This window comes from Oreochromis niloticus, linkage group LG18, assembly GCF_001858045.2.
Source record: "Oreochromis niloticus isolate F11D_XX linkage group LG18, O_niloticus_UMD_NMBU, whole genome shotgun sequence".
NCBI classification, from domain to species: Eukaryota; Metazoa; Chordata; class Actinopteri; order Cichliformes; family Cichlidae; genus Oreochromis; species Oreochromis niloticus.
This window is the reverse complement of record NC_031982.2, coordinates 10,309,788-10,324,067: the sequence shown is the minus strand read 5'-3', so window position 1 is coordinate 10,324,067 and position 14,280 is coordinate 10,309,788. Positions and strand designations below refer to the sequence as shown.

Genomic DNA, 14,280 nt, shown 5'->3' with positions numbered 1-14,280 from the left:
TTTTTAAAGTTTGCATTACTTATTTTTCTTATCATCGTCTAGGATCGTTTAATATGGACACACCATGGCTGTACATTTACACTGCACTTAAGTTAAACCAGCTGCAGAGCCATACGCTGCAGCTGACCTCTGAGCTGACAGCCAGCAAGTGGCTGACCATCCGTAACCTGGTCCTGGAGGGTTTTTACAGGGACAAGGGGAGAGAGAAGGAGGCCCGATTGGAGCTCTACACACCAGCAATTACCTACCTCCAAGTAAGGAGAGAATAAAGTGCTCTGCCTGAATATCACCATTTAGTTAATCAAATAAAACTAGATTTTTGAATTTGTGGGTTTAAAAATGTGTTCAAGGCAACGCTTAAATAAAATCCCTTCCACACTGGAGTGAAGTAATTATAAAGATAAAAAAGAAATATTGTGTGTTTATGAAAACTCCACTTTTAAAAACACACGCCTCTTCCTCTGCTCTGCCTCAGGCGGGGGGCTGGGGTTTGCTGGGGAAGCGGAGTGTGAAGGCCTCATGCTCCTTGAGCTCGCTGTGGACTCCTCCCCTCCAAGGAGACATTTCTCTGGAGGCTTCTAAGTTCAGCCACACCCTGCAAATGGCCTCCACCTATGGCAAGCAAAATGTAACCCTCGCTGCTGCCCTGACCGCTGCTGATAAGGTGGGTGGAGACGCTGGGCTGCTTTTGTGGTTTGGGCGTGTTAAATGTGTGTTTAATTATAGAATGAAGCCATCATATTGTGTTGTTTGTTAAAGTCTGAGATCACAACAAGCATGAGAGATAACCCTTAACCACCAACTGTATTTAAAAGGCCAAAATCACACATTTTGATAGCATAGGGCCTGAAAAGGTTAAAGGTTGTGCTGTAGTAACAAACCTGCCCTTTGACTGGGATTTGTTGAAGAATTTGAAAAAGAGACAAGGGATTCTGAAGATGACCTACACAAAGCCAAAGAGTCCACCCACTGAACTGGAGCTCGAGGGAGTAGTAGAGGAGCTGAGGAAGGACAAGAGGATGTATAAGAAAACTGCCATGCTCCAACTCAGGTCTGCGCCGTGACTTACAGATTACAGATGTTTTGAGAAATGACCGCAAGAACATTATTGACTTTAATAGTCTCCATCTTGCACAGACAGCCCTTCCAGACCTTTCCTCCAACTCTCCTCCTCCGGGAGACTTTCACCGTCGACCTCCTCAATGGCCTCTACGTCCTGGAGTCCAAGGCTGGTTTCAGTGACAACAGAGAGGTCGTCCACACCCTGACCCTGGGCTACCGACCACCGAGCCCTTTTGTAAGTGCTGTGAAAGCCAATAATTCACCTGGGTATTTGAAAGAGTGAAGTGGGCTGTAAACAGTGATCCTCATCTTTAAATGTGATCTCATATGTAGGTTTGTTCTGCACTGATCCACCCTTTCAGCGCTGATGCTATTCCATCAGACTCGGAAATCTGTGTGACCGTAACCAGCAACCAGGTAACCTGCCAACCTTTAAAGGAAAAACACAAGACCTAAAATAGAGGCTAATCAGCTGAACCCCAAGAGAAGGTCCATTGTCTGTGACTTCAGTGGGTCCATCACTGCAAGTGCTGTACACTTTAGCATAATTGGTAAATCAAGATCTGAAATGATGAGTGAAAGATCGCGTGACATTTTAATGTTGCAGTCATGTGACTGTAACTGGCAATGTGAATGACTCATTGGCAGTTTGTGCAAACACTTGATTAAGATAACTTGAGAAAGATAATAATAGAGCATATTACTCCCATAGTAGCCTCTCTTCATTGGCTTAAAATCCTCTCCTCACATAAAAGGTCTCAAATAATCAGGCCCATCTTAAAGACCTCATAGTACCCTGTAACCTCAACAGAGCACGTTGCTCTCAGACTGTTGGCTGACTTGTGGTTCATAGGATATTCAAAAAGTAGAATGGGAGGCCGAGCCTTCAGCTTTCAGGCCCCTCTTCTATAGAGCCAGCTCTCAGTTTGGATTCGGGAGACAGACACTGTCTCTGCTTTTAAGATCAGGTTTGAAACATTCCTTTTTGATTAAGCTTATAGTTACGGCTGGATCAGCTGACTCTGAATCCTCCCTTTGCTGTGCTGCAGACCGAGACTATTGAGCATTTCTGTTTTCTCTTACTATGCTTTTAAATCCCTCTTTAAATTTAATCATGAGTTATTATTCATCTCTGGCTCTCTTCAATGGTGTATCAGTTGTTCTCTCTCTCAGCCCTCTTCTTTTCCCCCTCACCCTCAGCTGCCTCTCCCTGAGGTTTCTTCCTGTTAAAGGGGAGTTTTTCCTTCCCACTCTCCCCATATACTTGGTCGTAAGGGGTCATCTTATTGTTGGGGCTTTCTTTCTAATACTGTAGTGTTTACCTTACAATATAAAACACCTTGAGGCAACTGTTATTGTGATTTGGTGCTGTATAAATAAACTGAATTGAACTGATTGTATTTGGTATTTTTTTAATCTTTTTTTAGTATCTTTTGAAACACAAGTGTCTGAAATATGTAAGTTTGGCAATTGTGCAAAAAATATGAAATCATGATGGGGTCAAGAATTTAATTAACATGGAAATTCAATATTTTTTAGGCTGTATTTGTAAAGCAATACTGAAAAGTCCAAAAGGTTCAAAAACATTTTCTTGCTATTGTCACTTTACTTTAGTCAGACTAGTGTAGACGGATAATAGTGGAACATATTGGTGACATTCACGTATTAGATGTTGTTTCAGTATTGTGCACTCTTCTTCAGAACCTGAGAAATATACAAGGGAGGTTAAGAGTTGGAAGCAAGGAGAGACTGACTTTCTCTGGGCAGCTTCAGCTGAACCCTACGCATTCAACTCACCAGGCAATAAAAGTTAAAGGCAACTTTTTCCATCAGCTCCAGGTAAACAAGCTTCTCTCTCTATCCTCAGAAAAGTGTTTAGGTGTTAAACAATGTCTGGTTAAAGAGCTGTGTTTGTGTGCATGATGCACTGTACGGTGACCGCAGTCACCAGTGCAGTAAATGATGTACGTCTGCTGCTGACAGTGAACAGTGTGTTTTACAGTGACAAGGCCAACGTTATGACCGGTTAATCTGTTATTGCTTTTACAGCTGCAGCTCCCCTCCTCTGCTTTAATAGAGGGAGATGTACTTTGGACCCCAAAAAACAACAATAACTTTGATTACCAGGCCAAAGGGAAACTAAGAATAGAGCGGCAAGAGTGCCAGGTGAGTAAAGCAAACACCTTCTACATTTGATGAGCGGCCATTTTTTAATTAACTTCTGGTTTCTAAGGCTTTTGTGTTTGTTTTTTAAATTCCTGTCAGCTTTCTGTGCAGCTGAATGGAACATCAGGCAGAGTTGGTCTGTATTCATCTCTTCGTCACCCCTTCAAATCAAAGATTCCCAAAACATTAGAGGTGGGCTGATTTGCGTTATTTTTCCTTTAGTGTTCTAAAAATACAAATGTTAAGATCTTGCAACATATTCAGGTTATGTGAAACATTTTCATTGTGGGGTATTAGTTCAGTCGATTTACTGTTTGACCTGGCAATATGAAGGCGTCTGCAGACATGTCGATGGTGACTGGCAAAGGGAGCAGCTCGGTGCGTGTGAGGGCTGATGGGAAGGACAAGCTGAAGCTGAATGCGGACATGTCCCACTCCATGCAGAAGGGAGACAGAGGTGTAGGGCTGAGGCTGAACTTATCCCAGAGCCTGCTACCTACAGCCACGGATCTACATGTAAACATAGCAGGGAACGTGTCCTCAGACAGGTTTGTCTATTATGTTGTTTTAAAAAAGCCTTTAGTCTAGTCCTCAGTCACACTGTAACTGACTCTAACAAAACTGCTTTCTCTTATGGACCTTTGTCCTCTTTTCCATGATTGTCTTCCTCCTGTCTCCTCCAGTGTCTTTCTACGTGGCTCCTTCACGCAAGGAATGCAGGCTCTGCTGGCCCAGCTCAAGGGGTCTTTGAAACACTCACAGGGGATCCAGATGGCTGTGACAGGGGACTTGAGGCATACCGTGACCAGCCTAGATTTCCTGCCTTCAGTCCTCGGGTTGGATGGGGCATTGGGGCAGTCTGACAGTTTAATCGAAGGTAGACCATAACCTGTGTTGTTTACTTTAAACTTGCCTTTGCCTGTAAAGCGTCGCAAATGACATGTAATGCATGCGTGTTGTTGCAGGACAGCTGAGAGTTAGATTGATGGAGACAGTGTACAGCGTGGAGATGCGACACCAACGAGATCCCGGAGAAGCTTTGGAAGGAGATGATGAAGAAGGGATGATGGGAAAGGGGTCCCACAGGGCCCACGACTGGCTGTGTGTTTGGTCCGGGGAGGAGCATTTGTGTGTGAATGCGAGCCGCCAGCGGGGGAGTCGAGGGACAGGAGAGATCTACACACGACTTTCTCACTCTTTCCAAGTGCTCAGAGCCACAGGTGATCATTACAATATCCAAAGAATACATATGCAGTACTTTCTACACATGTATATATATGTCCCTGTCTCTGAATTTCCCTTGTCTTCTGAGTACAGGTGTACCTCCCAACAGTAGTGTTGAGGTTAAATGGGCTCAGAAAGGTGATGGATTGTCAGTCCTGGGAGAGCTGCAGGTTGGACTTGAACATCTTAGAGCTGAGTTTCATGGAGGCAGGACAGACCACGCCAACCCCCAGTGGGTATTCTCCTCTAGGCTGCAGCACCAAGTGGAAGCCCTGCTTAAAAGAGGCCTGACACCCTCCTTTGAGGCTAAAGCGCATTACCAGGTGCAGGACTGTCCTTTATTTTAATTCTTACCAAGAGCATAAAGTAGTCGGGAAGCAAATGCATTAGTAACTTATCTTTCTCAGGATATACAGTGTATAGGTGTAGGCTGCTTTCCTTTATTCTTACATTCATTTTTCTCTCTCTTAGTTAGAAACAGAAGGACTGGACATGGGCTTGGTCCTTTACATGCAAGATGTGAGAGCTGCTGACATCCTTTTAAAAGTTGGATCAAGAAATACAACAACTATTTTGGTAGTGTCTCTATGGCAACAGATGAAGCTGCTCCAAGGACTCGTACCCACTTACTTACAGGTATATTTAACACCGTTTACACATGTACACTCGCAGAATCCGGCTATCAAGGTAAAAGGAAAACTGTGATTACTTCTTTGTACTTACCCATGATCTTTAAATATGTGAGCATCCAAAAGGTTAATGATCTATGAATCTATATTCAGAGAAAGATTACAAATACAATCATTTAAACTAATCTCGAAATGGAAAAATGCAAAAAAGGACCCAGATATGGATCTGTGATCTTCACTTACATTGTTAGTGTCCTAAGATAAACAGAAATCCCTACAGGATCAGCTATCCATCCATTTTCCTAACAGCTTGTGCATGTTAGAGTAATGAAGGTGTTGGGGTGGGGCACATGACTGATGGGTCACCAGCCCATTACAGGTTACTATAGAGAGAGAGACAGTCACAGCTAAGCCCAGTTTAGACTCACCGATGAACCCGACATGCAAATCTCCCGCTAAACGCTGCACCTCAGCCTGCTGTGTGACAACAGCAGTTCTCCAGAAGCTTTTGAACACATTATATCTCATTTGTTCCATGAATGAAAAAACGTACAGTAAAACAAATCTTTGATGTGCCTGCAGACAGTTTTTGTTTCCACAGGAAAGAGCCAGACAGGCTGCTGAGCTACGCAGATGCTAGATGTATCTTTATGTGTGGAAGGATGAAAGATTAAAGGATTTTCTAGCCTCACTCTCAAAAACAAAGAGTGTCTTTTTTAATCAAATGTCAAATATTATTTCATACAAGGCAAAAGTTTATTCTGTTACGACTAAGAGCACTCAGTGATCATTAGTGTCTTAAAAAAACACAGAAATACTCTTCAACAGTAAACATATGTGTTCCATATAAAGGGCTCAGATTATTATGTTATGGCACCGCAATATTTTTATGTGGCTGGTCTAAAGTTCAGTGATTCCTCCTCCTCCTCCTTCAAACAAAAAACAAACTTTGCCAACGGGGGTTTTGTTTTCACAGATGAACTGCACAGGGGACGTCACCACAGACCGGCTCTCCGCTCACTGCTATGGAAATGTGGCAGACAGCCCCGTGGAGGTACGAGCCTTTCGCTCCTATAGACCACACAACAGGCTCTGCTATGGCCTGTCGCTTGCTCACTTTAGGCTTAGTGCTCACGCTAAAGCCTGTTACAGTTCCAGTGGACGAAAGGAACTTAGAGCTAACCTCACTCATTCTTCTGTGCTCTTACTTAAATATTTGGGGGTTCCCACCACATCTGGTGTTAGGTTCCTCCTCCGGCCTGGCCCTGAGAGGTGGGTCCTGGGGATGGGGATAGTGGTCAGTCCGTGGAGAGCAGATTTGAATGTGGGACTGAGGTTGGAGAGACCTGGGCAGTATCGCTGGCATGGGCTTCTTGAGTATGGAACCCACAGTGTTACTCAAAAGGCTACAGTGACAGGGCGGATGAGCCTGGAAAGGTGGTGCCACATCTTGGGAGATGTTCGTGTAGTATGGGACTCTCTGAGATCCAGTCTGGTCGTGTCCCTTCGATGCACAGGGGTGGGGCGGCTGGTCTGGAGGCAGGTTAAAAGCATAGAGGGGGGTGGATCACATAAAGCCTCTTTAACTGTGCATGCACAGGGAGGAAAAGATGGACTCAGAGGATCTCTGAGCCTTCAAAACCAGCAGGACTTCCTCCAAGGCCTCTTGTCTGTATTCCTAAAGAACCATAAAGCTGAGCTGGGATGGAGACTCCAGCACCAATGGGCCCACCTTGGAACAATCATCCCAAACAGATTTGACTGTCATGGCTCAGGTGAGCTTCTTGATACCTCCCTTGCTGGAAATGCTCGAATCTCTGTCAACACCCGCTCTGCACAGATGAGGATCACTGCTGCCTGGGAGCCCTTCAGCTCTTTCAGAGCTGTACTTCAGCAAAACCTGCTAGCTACTGCTCGTGTACCACAGGAGCTCACTGTTAGCATGTCGACCTCAGCAAGGCAAGCCCAGTTTGAGGTGGAAAGTGACGTGTGCTCCATGCTTCTCCTGACCAGTCAACACAGAGGGGGAACGAGCAGGAGCAGAGGGTGGATGCTTTTTGCCAGACAGCGATGTGTCTTACTAAAGGTTAGAGAGGAAACAAGGAGCAGTTGAAGGAAACTTGTTTCCCACCTGAAGGAAAGCAAAAGAAACATCTTCACTTTGGAGATGACTCTTTGTTTTCCACTGCAGTGTGAGCTGCATTGAAAACACCAACACTGAATAAAAAAAGCTCAGTGGCTTCAATGAATGGTAACTTTCTAAGGACTGGTCACTCACAGGGCAGCATAAACCTTTAGCTGTGAAATCAGTTAAATCTATCCCCATAACATGTGTTGCAGGTATTTATAGTCCTCTTGGGATCTATTTTGATCCACTTTGATCAATTTAACCTTTCCTCTAATGCTACCATCAACTGAAAAATAAAATGTAAAATTAGAGAAAAAGTGTATCCATGGGTACAATCTTAGAGCAGCATATCCTGTGTATCCATTTAAAAAACTGAAATTTCTATAGAATATAGTAAATTTAAAAAAGACTTTTCTGTCATTTAATTTTGTAACCATTACCTAATTACATTTGGTGTGCCATGAATGGCCACTGTGAAGGCCTTATCAGTAATGATGAGGCTGTAAAACTTGTGAAAATACAGTTAAAAGTCTGAATATCTGCCTTCCTTCACATTTTCCAAAGCTGTCCAGTGTGGTGGGATTGGAGTATTTGCCAGGCCGATTCTGGCCCCTCCGTCTTATGTTTGACACACGTGGTCTAATCCTCTAGATAAGACGTCCGCACTTCTTATTAAACTCTGAGAGGCTTGCTGTACTTACACTGGGTTAATGAAATCCAGCAGATATCTGCCTTTTAGCTGAAATATTAAACCACCTAATCAAAACTGTGATGCAGTGAAGTATTTGCTCTTCTCAATTCTTTGTCCATTTGAATATATTTAGGCTTGTTGTACTGAGATTTTAGGACTTTACATACACCTCCTTGTATAATTCACAGTTTTTTGTGATTATATATTTGAACTGAAGGATTTCTATAAATAATCTTTTATTCCCTCCTCTGTAGGCTCTCCTGCCTCCACAGACATCATTCAACGTCTCCATCACTCGGTCTGGCTGTTCCACAGATCTCAGCACTGTCCTGCAGGCTGAAGGAGCACAGAAAGGCAGTCTAAACCTGTCTCTAACTTGTGATCCTCAGCTTAGTCTCCGGGCATCTGTACAGCACTCTATTGAGCCAATAAAGAAGCTGCAGTTTCCTACCCACGGAGAGCTATTCCTAAACGTCTCAACTGCCCTTCTGCCTGGTGTGGAGGTCGGCCTGGAGGTCGGACGTTGTTTTTTTAGGGGTAACGTAGGGAAAGTCAAGGCTTCACAGACAGAGACTGAGCAGACTTCTTACACTGTTAATGTGAGCAGCTTCTGTCCTCCTCTGCAGGTGAGTAAATCTGTCAGTTGTGTTTAATACTGCTTGTTAAAACCTAAACTAATATGTTGAAGTTGTTGAATCTCGCTGTCACCTTTAACTGTGGTGATACATACATGTTTCTTTCATCGCAGTTAGAAGAACTGGAATTTCCTCTGTAACTCACTCATGTTTATGTTAACATAGTCTCCTTTGAAATACAGTTTCCAGCCCATTAGAAGATCAAACTTCACTTGTCATAGAAGCAGAGCAGAACAACTCCACTGATACAGCTACAAGCTTGTAAAGCTATAAAAACATTTTGATGGGTATTCGTCTCTCAGAAGTAATGATTATGCTGCACCTGTGTTTGTGCCTTAGGAAATGAAACTGCCTGTGTCCCTGGCTCTGCAGGGCCTACTCAAGGTTATTCCTTGCCAGCTGACTCTGTCCGCCTCTGTGAGGGCAGATAATCAGAACCTCTCTTTAGACATGAGCCAGTCCTGCAGGAGTCCAAACCTCTCTGGGGCCCTGACTCACTCCTTCCTCTGGCTGAGTGGTCAGGGTGTACCACAGATCATTTCTATAGATGGTAGTGCTCCTGAAGGCCCTGAACAGCCTGGAAGTCTATTCATCAAAGTTGGGACGTGTCACATTAGAGCCACTCGAGTTATGGAAACCAAAGGACGAAAAGAGTGGCTGCTGGCTCTGGAGTCTATGTGCCCTCTGTTACAGGTTGGATCTTTTGAATGATTAGTAAATCATTTTTGGATTTTGAAAGCTGCATGAATCCCTGTTTTCAGTTTTTCTATCAATACAGTCAAAGACATATTAGAGAAATAAGGAATTTGACTGTTGCTCACAATGATTTTTTATTCATTAAAGGCTAATATAAATGGCTCAGTGCAGCAGGATACTCGGGGTATCTGGACAGTCATGCTGGGCACTGATATGGAGGGCAGAAGGGCTTTTCTGAGGCTTAATGTAAGGGCCTGGCCAGAGCTCAGTGTGGATGGTGAACTCAGCCATGACCTTCCTGCCCTCAGAGATCTGCCTAAAAACAGCAGACTGAGGCTAAGCAGCAGGTCAGGAAAACTACGATTTGACGCCGAAGCCCTCGTTCAGATGGAGGAGTGTGCCGTCACAGCCAGTGGAGCTGTGATGTCCCAGCTGGGCCTGCAGGGGTCGCTGATGTATCACAACAACTGTACAATGATTCAGGTACATACTTAATGATGCACATAGAAAAGTATTGCTCATCAGATCTTTAATCACTTCCTGTTTGTTTTTTCTAGGAGTTGGGCAGTCCAGACAGGATGCAGGCCTCTGGGTCCCTGGTTGTGTCCTCAACCTTTGCTGAATCCCAGGTCTCAATGGCGATCGACAACGCCAGGTTGCAAACTTTAGTGTTGATCAATAAAACCAAGGTGTGGGAATATGTCAGAGAAATTCAGAAAGTCCTGTCAGAATTGCATTTCATTTTATTGTGATTCATGAGACATAAAGATGTCTGATTACTTTTTCTTGTGTTGAAGGACGAAAATGAAGCGACTCTTAATCTAAACCACTCTGTGCCCCTGTTGAAGAAGCTGGGTCTCCCGCTAAACGCTGCAGTGACAATGAATTCTGGGAGTCATAGGAATGGTTCACACTTTTACAGATTCAACAGCAGTGCAGGAAATCAAATGGTGGGTGCAGGTGAAGTCAAGGACAGCCATAGTGGCTCAAAGCTGCCAAAGACCCAACATATAGATTAATATACCTTTACTCGAAACATAAATAATATAAAACATATATGTAGACAAAAACAACAGATTAAAGAAAATCAGAGAGCTCAGATGTTTATCTGTCTGGTGGTGCTCAGGTGTTAGTGGAAGACAAACGATGAATTAAAATGTGTGGATTTTTTTTGAATTTCTATCAAAAGTGTTGCTGTTCACGTTCTGAATTCTCTGCAGGTAAGTCATGCTGCGTCTGTGGCAAAGACGTCCGACACAGTGAGAGTAAACAGTCATTTTAGACACACAGTGAATTGTCTGAAAAAGCTGGGAGTCCCTGCCAACAACAGCATCCAGGTAGGAAACTAAAAAGGATACATGACCGTATCTCACGGCACCTGATTTAACCGAGATCAGCGTGCACTAAACCCTGGATGGTGACTGTGTCCAGGTGGAGTTTGGTTCTGCTGAGGGGAAAGGCTTGAGCTTACAGTCCCAGTTTGGTGGTCAGCTGGCGGGACTGAGGCTTAAGATGAAAAATGTTCCCATGACCAAAGAAATAAGAGGAACCATGTGGCACAGCTGGTCATGGCTACACGACAGAGGCCTGCCATCTAATATAGAGGTACCTACCTAATGGCTCTACATACAGACACAATATTAACCTACTTCTATGAATAAAAAAACACATTTATTTTTATGTTTCTGATGAGCTGAGGTCTGCCTGTCTCAAAACATTCTATTAATTCATGAGATTAATGACAAAAACAAGTTGCTTTCTTCGTTTACTTTCTTCGCTACTAGGGTCTTTGCTCCATCCAAGGAACCTTCTCTCAGCATCAGTCCAGGGCTCAGCTCACTGTGGAGGGACACAAGCTGCTCACATCTGGCTTGAATTTCAGTGGCACCAATGGACATTTGTCTGTTCTCCTCTCCTACTCTCCTCCAGCTTTCAATCAAACAAGAACTCAATGCAATCTGGACGCCGTCCTCACTGCTCAGTTCAAAGGTCAGACAAAAAATTGGGTTTAACGTTGTTCTTTTACTTTAGTCATCTATTTTATTTTAGTCTTCATCCCAGTTTCATAATTTCATGCACTTCTTGTTTCGTATTTTCTCCATTTGGCTGCTGACCGCTTTTGTCTTAAATCCTATCCATGAAGTGCAATACTGCACCGTGACCAGCAGATGTCAATCTTTTACTTCATAAATTGTTTTATGGTCATACCTCTTCTCCTGCAGAAGCAAAAAGATGCTTTGGCTAAATGTTATTCTCATGAAGGTGTGATGACTCTACCCTGAGGCAGTGATGCTCTGATACCCTCCGCAGGCCCTCTGAGGAGCGCCTTATTAGACATTCGAAGCCAGGATTGGAGGGTCAGAGCGGTTGGGGATGTTGGTGGTTGGGGCTCACATGGAGGGACTAAGGAGGCCAGAATCACACTGAAACAGACAGTACAGGGACAAGCCACTCCTGCTTTTCAGGTAAGGTCAGCACGCATCTTTAATCCCAACATCTTCGTTCTTCTGTGCTCGCAGTCTACTCTCATATCGTTATCACTGAATGTTGTTGCAGGTGGAGGCCTGGGGAAGACTTACTGAGTCACAACTGAGGTGCTCCATGGCTGTAAACCCTGAACTCAGCACCTCACTTGCACTCATTGTCCAGGGACACCATGTCCCTCATAGGTACTGTTAATACACATCAGTCACTCACTAGTTAAAAAGAATATTGTAAGTTGTCTTTGTGCACATTGTTCACACACTGAAAGTGATAGATGCCCTTTTGTTTAGCAAGGACCTGATGGTGAAGGTGGTCCAGAATGTCCCCACAATGCTGGTCTACCTGCCTTCTCAACTCAATGTCCGAACTCAGGTGAGTTTTTCAGTTCTCAGAGGAGCTCCTTTTGCATTTAACTGGAGCTCAAATAGACACACACTCTGCAAAACACAATCTGTGCATCATTTTTAATTTGACAGAGGATTTGGACAGTGAACTGCTTTTATTCGGCTGTCCTTTTAATGCAGCACCTTCTTCTCTCTTTCTGCCTCCAGTTGAACCACTCTCAGTCCACTTTGGTGGGTTTGGTGGAGGTGATGTCAGGCAGGAGGAAGCTGTGGGCTGTTGGAGAGCTGGCAGCGATAGAGAGCGGATACAGGCAACTTCTAGAGGTCAAAAACTCGTACCCACAGGTATTTCTGAGCTCAAATGTCTCTTCACTATGAATACGGTGTATGCACAAGTTTACTTAAGAGTTTTATCAAGTCACAGGTCACAGACACTTTTCACTGGCAGTGATGGATGGTTGTTCTAGAGGGTTATCATATATTTGCGTCCTATTGTTTATAGATAAAAATAATAATAATAATGCAATGGCCTCTATCCACAGATGCATTTCACCTGATTTTGGGAACCATTAAAAAATAAAACTAATGAAAAAATTGACTTTCTGGGTCAAAATCTGAATGTTGTTTCAGTCCACACCCTCAACATGAACGTGTATCCACATCTTAAATGTGTTTTTATTGTGTAGTTGAAGCCACTCCCCAGGACTGCTGCAGTGAGGACAGTGTATGAGGCTCGGAAATGGAGCTACCAAGTTCAGCAAGCTGCTGTGTGGGGCAGCCAGGAGTTCAGCTTGTCTGGTCTGTACTCTGCTCCACCAGCACTGGAGATGGGAAACCAGACAATCAAGGGTAAAATTTTGTTTTTCAGCAACACTTGATATTCGTTGTTTTATCTGCAAAGGCCATGTTAGAACTTAAAGAGAAAAAAGTAAAAGATAAATCATGAAGCTAACTTAAGCTAACTGAGTCTTTCTCTCGTCCCTGATGTTAGTTCAGATCACCTGCATCCCCCGTTTGACTAGTTTGGATCTGACGCTGGAGCGTTCGCTACATGCAGGACTGGATAGTGTTTTGCTGGACTGGATGAGGCATGGACAACTGGAGCAGGTCAGACTGTACAAGCTGTGTCATGACCCTAAAAATTAAATCAAAACAGCGTTGATTTCTCTCTGCTATCATATTTCCTCCCTCTTTAAACTCTAAAACTGTAACATAACTAAAAGGAAATGTGTATGAAATGTATATGGTTATGATAGTAAAACACAGATCATTCAGGCATTAATAAACTGGATTTCTTTTCTTCATTATGGGGTTGTCTAAAGGTCAGAGTTCTTAGCTCGTGGAGTCGCTCGGAGGACATAAATACAACCAAACTGGAGCTGAAACAACCATTCACCTCTGCGCTCAGACACCTGTCGCTGCACACACTGACCCAAAGCTCGCACAGAGACCGACGCAGCAGCCGCCAGGTACAACAGGAGCTTCACACAGTTGTCTTAGAGTTCGTCTGCAAGATTGACTTCAATTCAATTTATTTTTATTTAAATAGCGCTGAATAACATTAACAGTCACCTCAGGACGCTTTATATTTTAAGGTAAAGACCCCACAATAATAGACCGAAAACCCCATCATACAACCCCGTATGAGCAAATAATTGGCAACAGTGGGAAGAAAAAACTCCTTTTTAACGGGAAAAAACCTCCAGTAGAACCAGGATGAAGGAGGGGCAGCGATCTGCTGCCACCAGTTAGGGGTAAGGGGAGAAAGACAGGACAGAAAACAAACTGTGGAAGAGAGCCAGAGGTCAATAAAATGACGTATAAACACATAGACAGAATTGCAGTTACCCCTTCAGACTACAGCTTTTTACCTAAAGTACTAATAAATGCCAATAAATGTATAAAAACTGTAACAATGATAGGGGTATAATGTTTGTGTGTTTGTGTGTGGGTTATCTGTATACAGGCCCATTTGTCATGGGATGGTGCGGTCCCTGTCAACGTTTCTCTCAGCCTGAACAAACAGTGGCAGACCAATTCCAGCAGGGGGCAGGCGTGCGCTCTGTTTACAGCCCAACAGGTTGGTAAATACTCAGCAAACCTCTCATGAGTCATCAATCATGTGTGGAGAATAGTCAGGAAGTTTGTGGAGTATCAAGTTACTTAATGTGTGTGTGTGTGTGTGTGTGTGTGTGTGTGTGTGTGTGTGTGTGCGCGCGCA

General features: G+C 43.8%; 1 protein-coding gene across 1 annotated transcript in view; it reads left to right on the top strand.

The window, feature by feature from the left end:
* Positions 1-14,280, top strand: part of LOC102081359 (uncharacterized) — a 41,506-nt gene that overhangs the window by 14,051 nt on the left and 13,175 nt on the right. The window contains exons 29-58 of the mRNA XM_013269905.3: positions 43-254; positions 476-664; positions 909-1,051; positions 1,138-1,297; positions 1,396-1,479; positions 2,764-2,901; positions 3,112-3,228; positions 3,328-3,420; positions 3,562-3,776; positions 3,912-4,105; positions 4,194-4,448; positions 4,546-4,775; positions 4,924-5,088; positions 6,058-6,135; positions 8,155-8,526; positions 8,875-9,228; positions 9,379-9,714; positions 9,789-9,920; positions 10,029-10,181; positions 10,452-10,568; positions 10,663-10,836; positions 11,016-11,220; positions 11,542-11,696; positions 11,788-11,900; positions 12,006-12,087; positions 12,267-12,404; positions 12,746-12,908; positions 13,051-13,166; positions 13,382-13,528; positions 14,026-14,139. Of these exons, the coding sequence (XP_013125359.3) occupies positions 43-254; positions 476-664; positions 909-1,051; positions 1,138-1,297; positions 1,396-1,479; positions 2,764-2,901; positions 3,112-3,228; positions 3,328-3,420; positions 3,562-3,776; positions 3,912-4,105; positions 4,194-4,448; positions 4,546-4,775; positions 4,924-5,088; positions 6,058-6,135; positions 8,155-8,526; positions 8,875-9,228; positions 9,379-9,714; positions 9,789-9,920; positions 10,029-10,181; positions 10,452-10,568; positions 10,663-10,836; positions 11,016-11,220; positions 11,542-11,696; positions 11,788-11,900; positions 12,006-12,087; positions 12,267-12,404; positions 12,746-12,908; positions 13,051-13,166; positions 13,382-13,528; positions 14,026-14,139 (5,144 nt within the window). The remainder of the gene's footprint in view (positions 1-42; positions 255-475; positions 665-908; positions 1,052-1,137; positions 1,298-1,395; positions 1,480-2,763; positions 2,902-3,111; positions 3,229-3,327; positions 3,421-3,561; positions 3,777-3,911; positions 4,106-4,193; positions 4,449-4,545; positions 4,776-4,923; positions 5,089-6,057; positions 6,136-8,154; positions 8,527-8,874; positions 9,229-9,378; positions 9,715-9,788; positions 9,921-10,028; positions 10,182-10,451; positions 10,569-10,662; positions 10,837-11,015; positions 11,221-11,541; positions 11,697-11,787; positions 11,901-12,005; positions 12,088-12,266; positions 12,405-12,745; positions 12,909-13,050; positions 13,167-13,381; positions 13,529-14,025; positions 14,140-14,280) is intronic.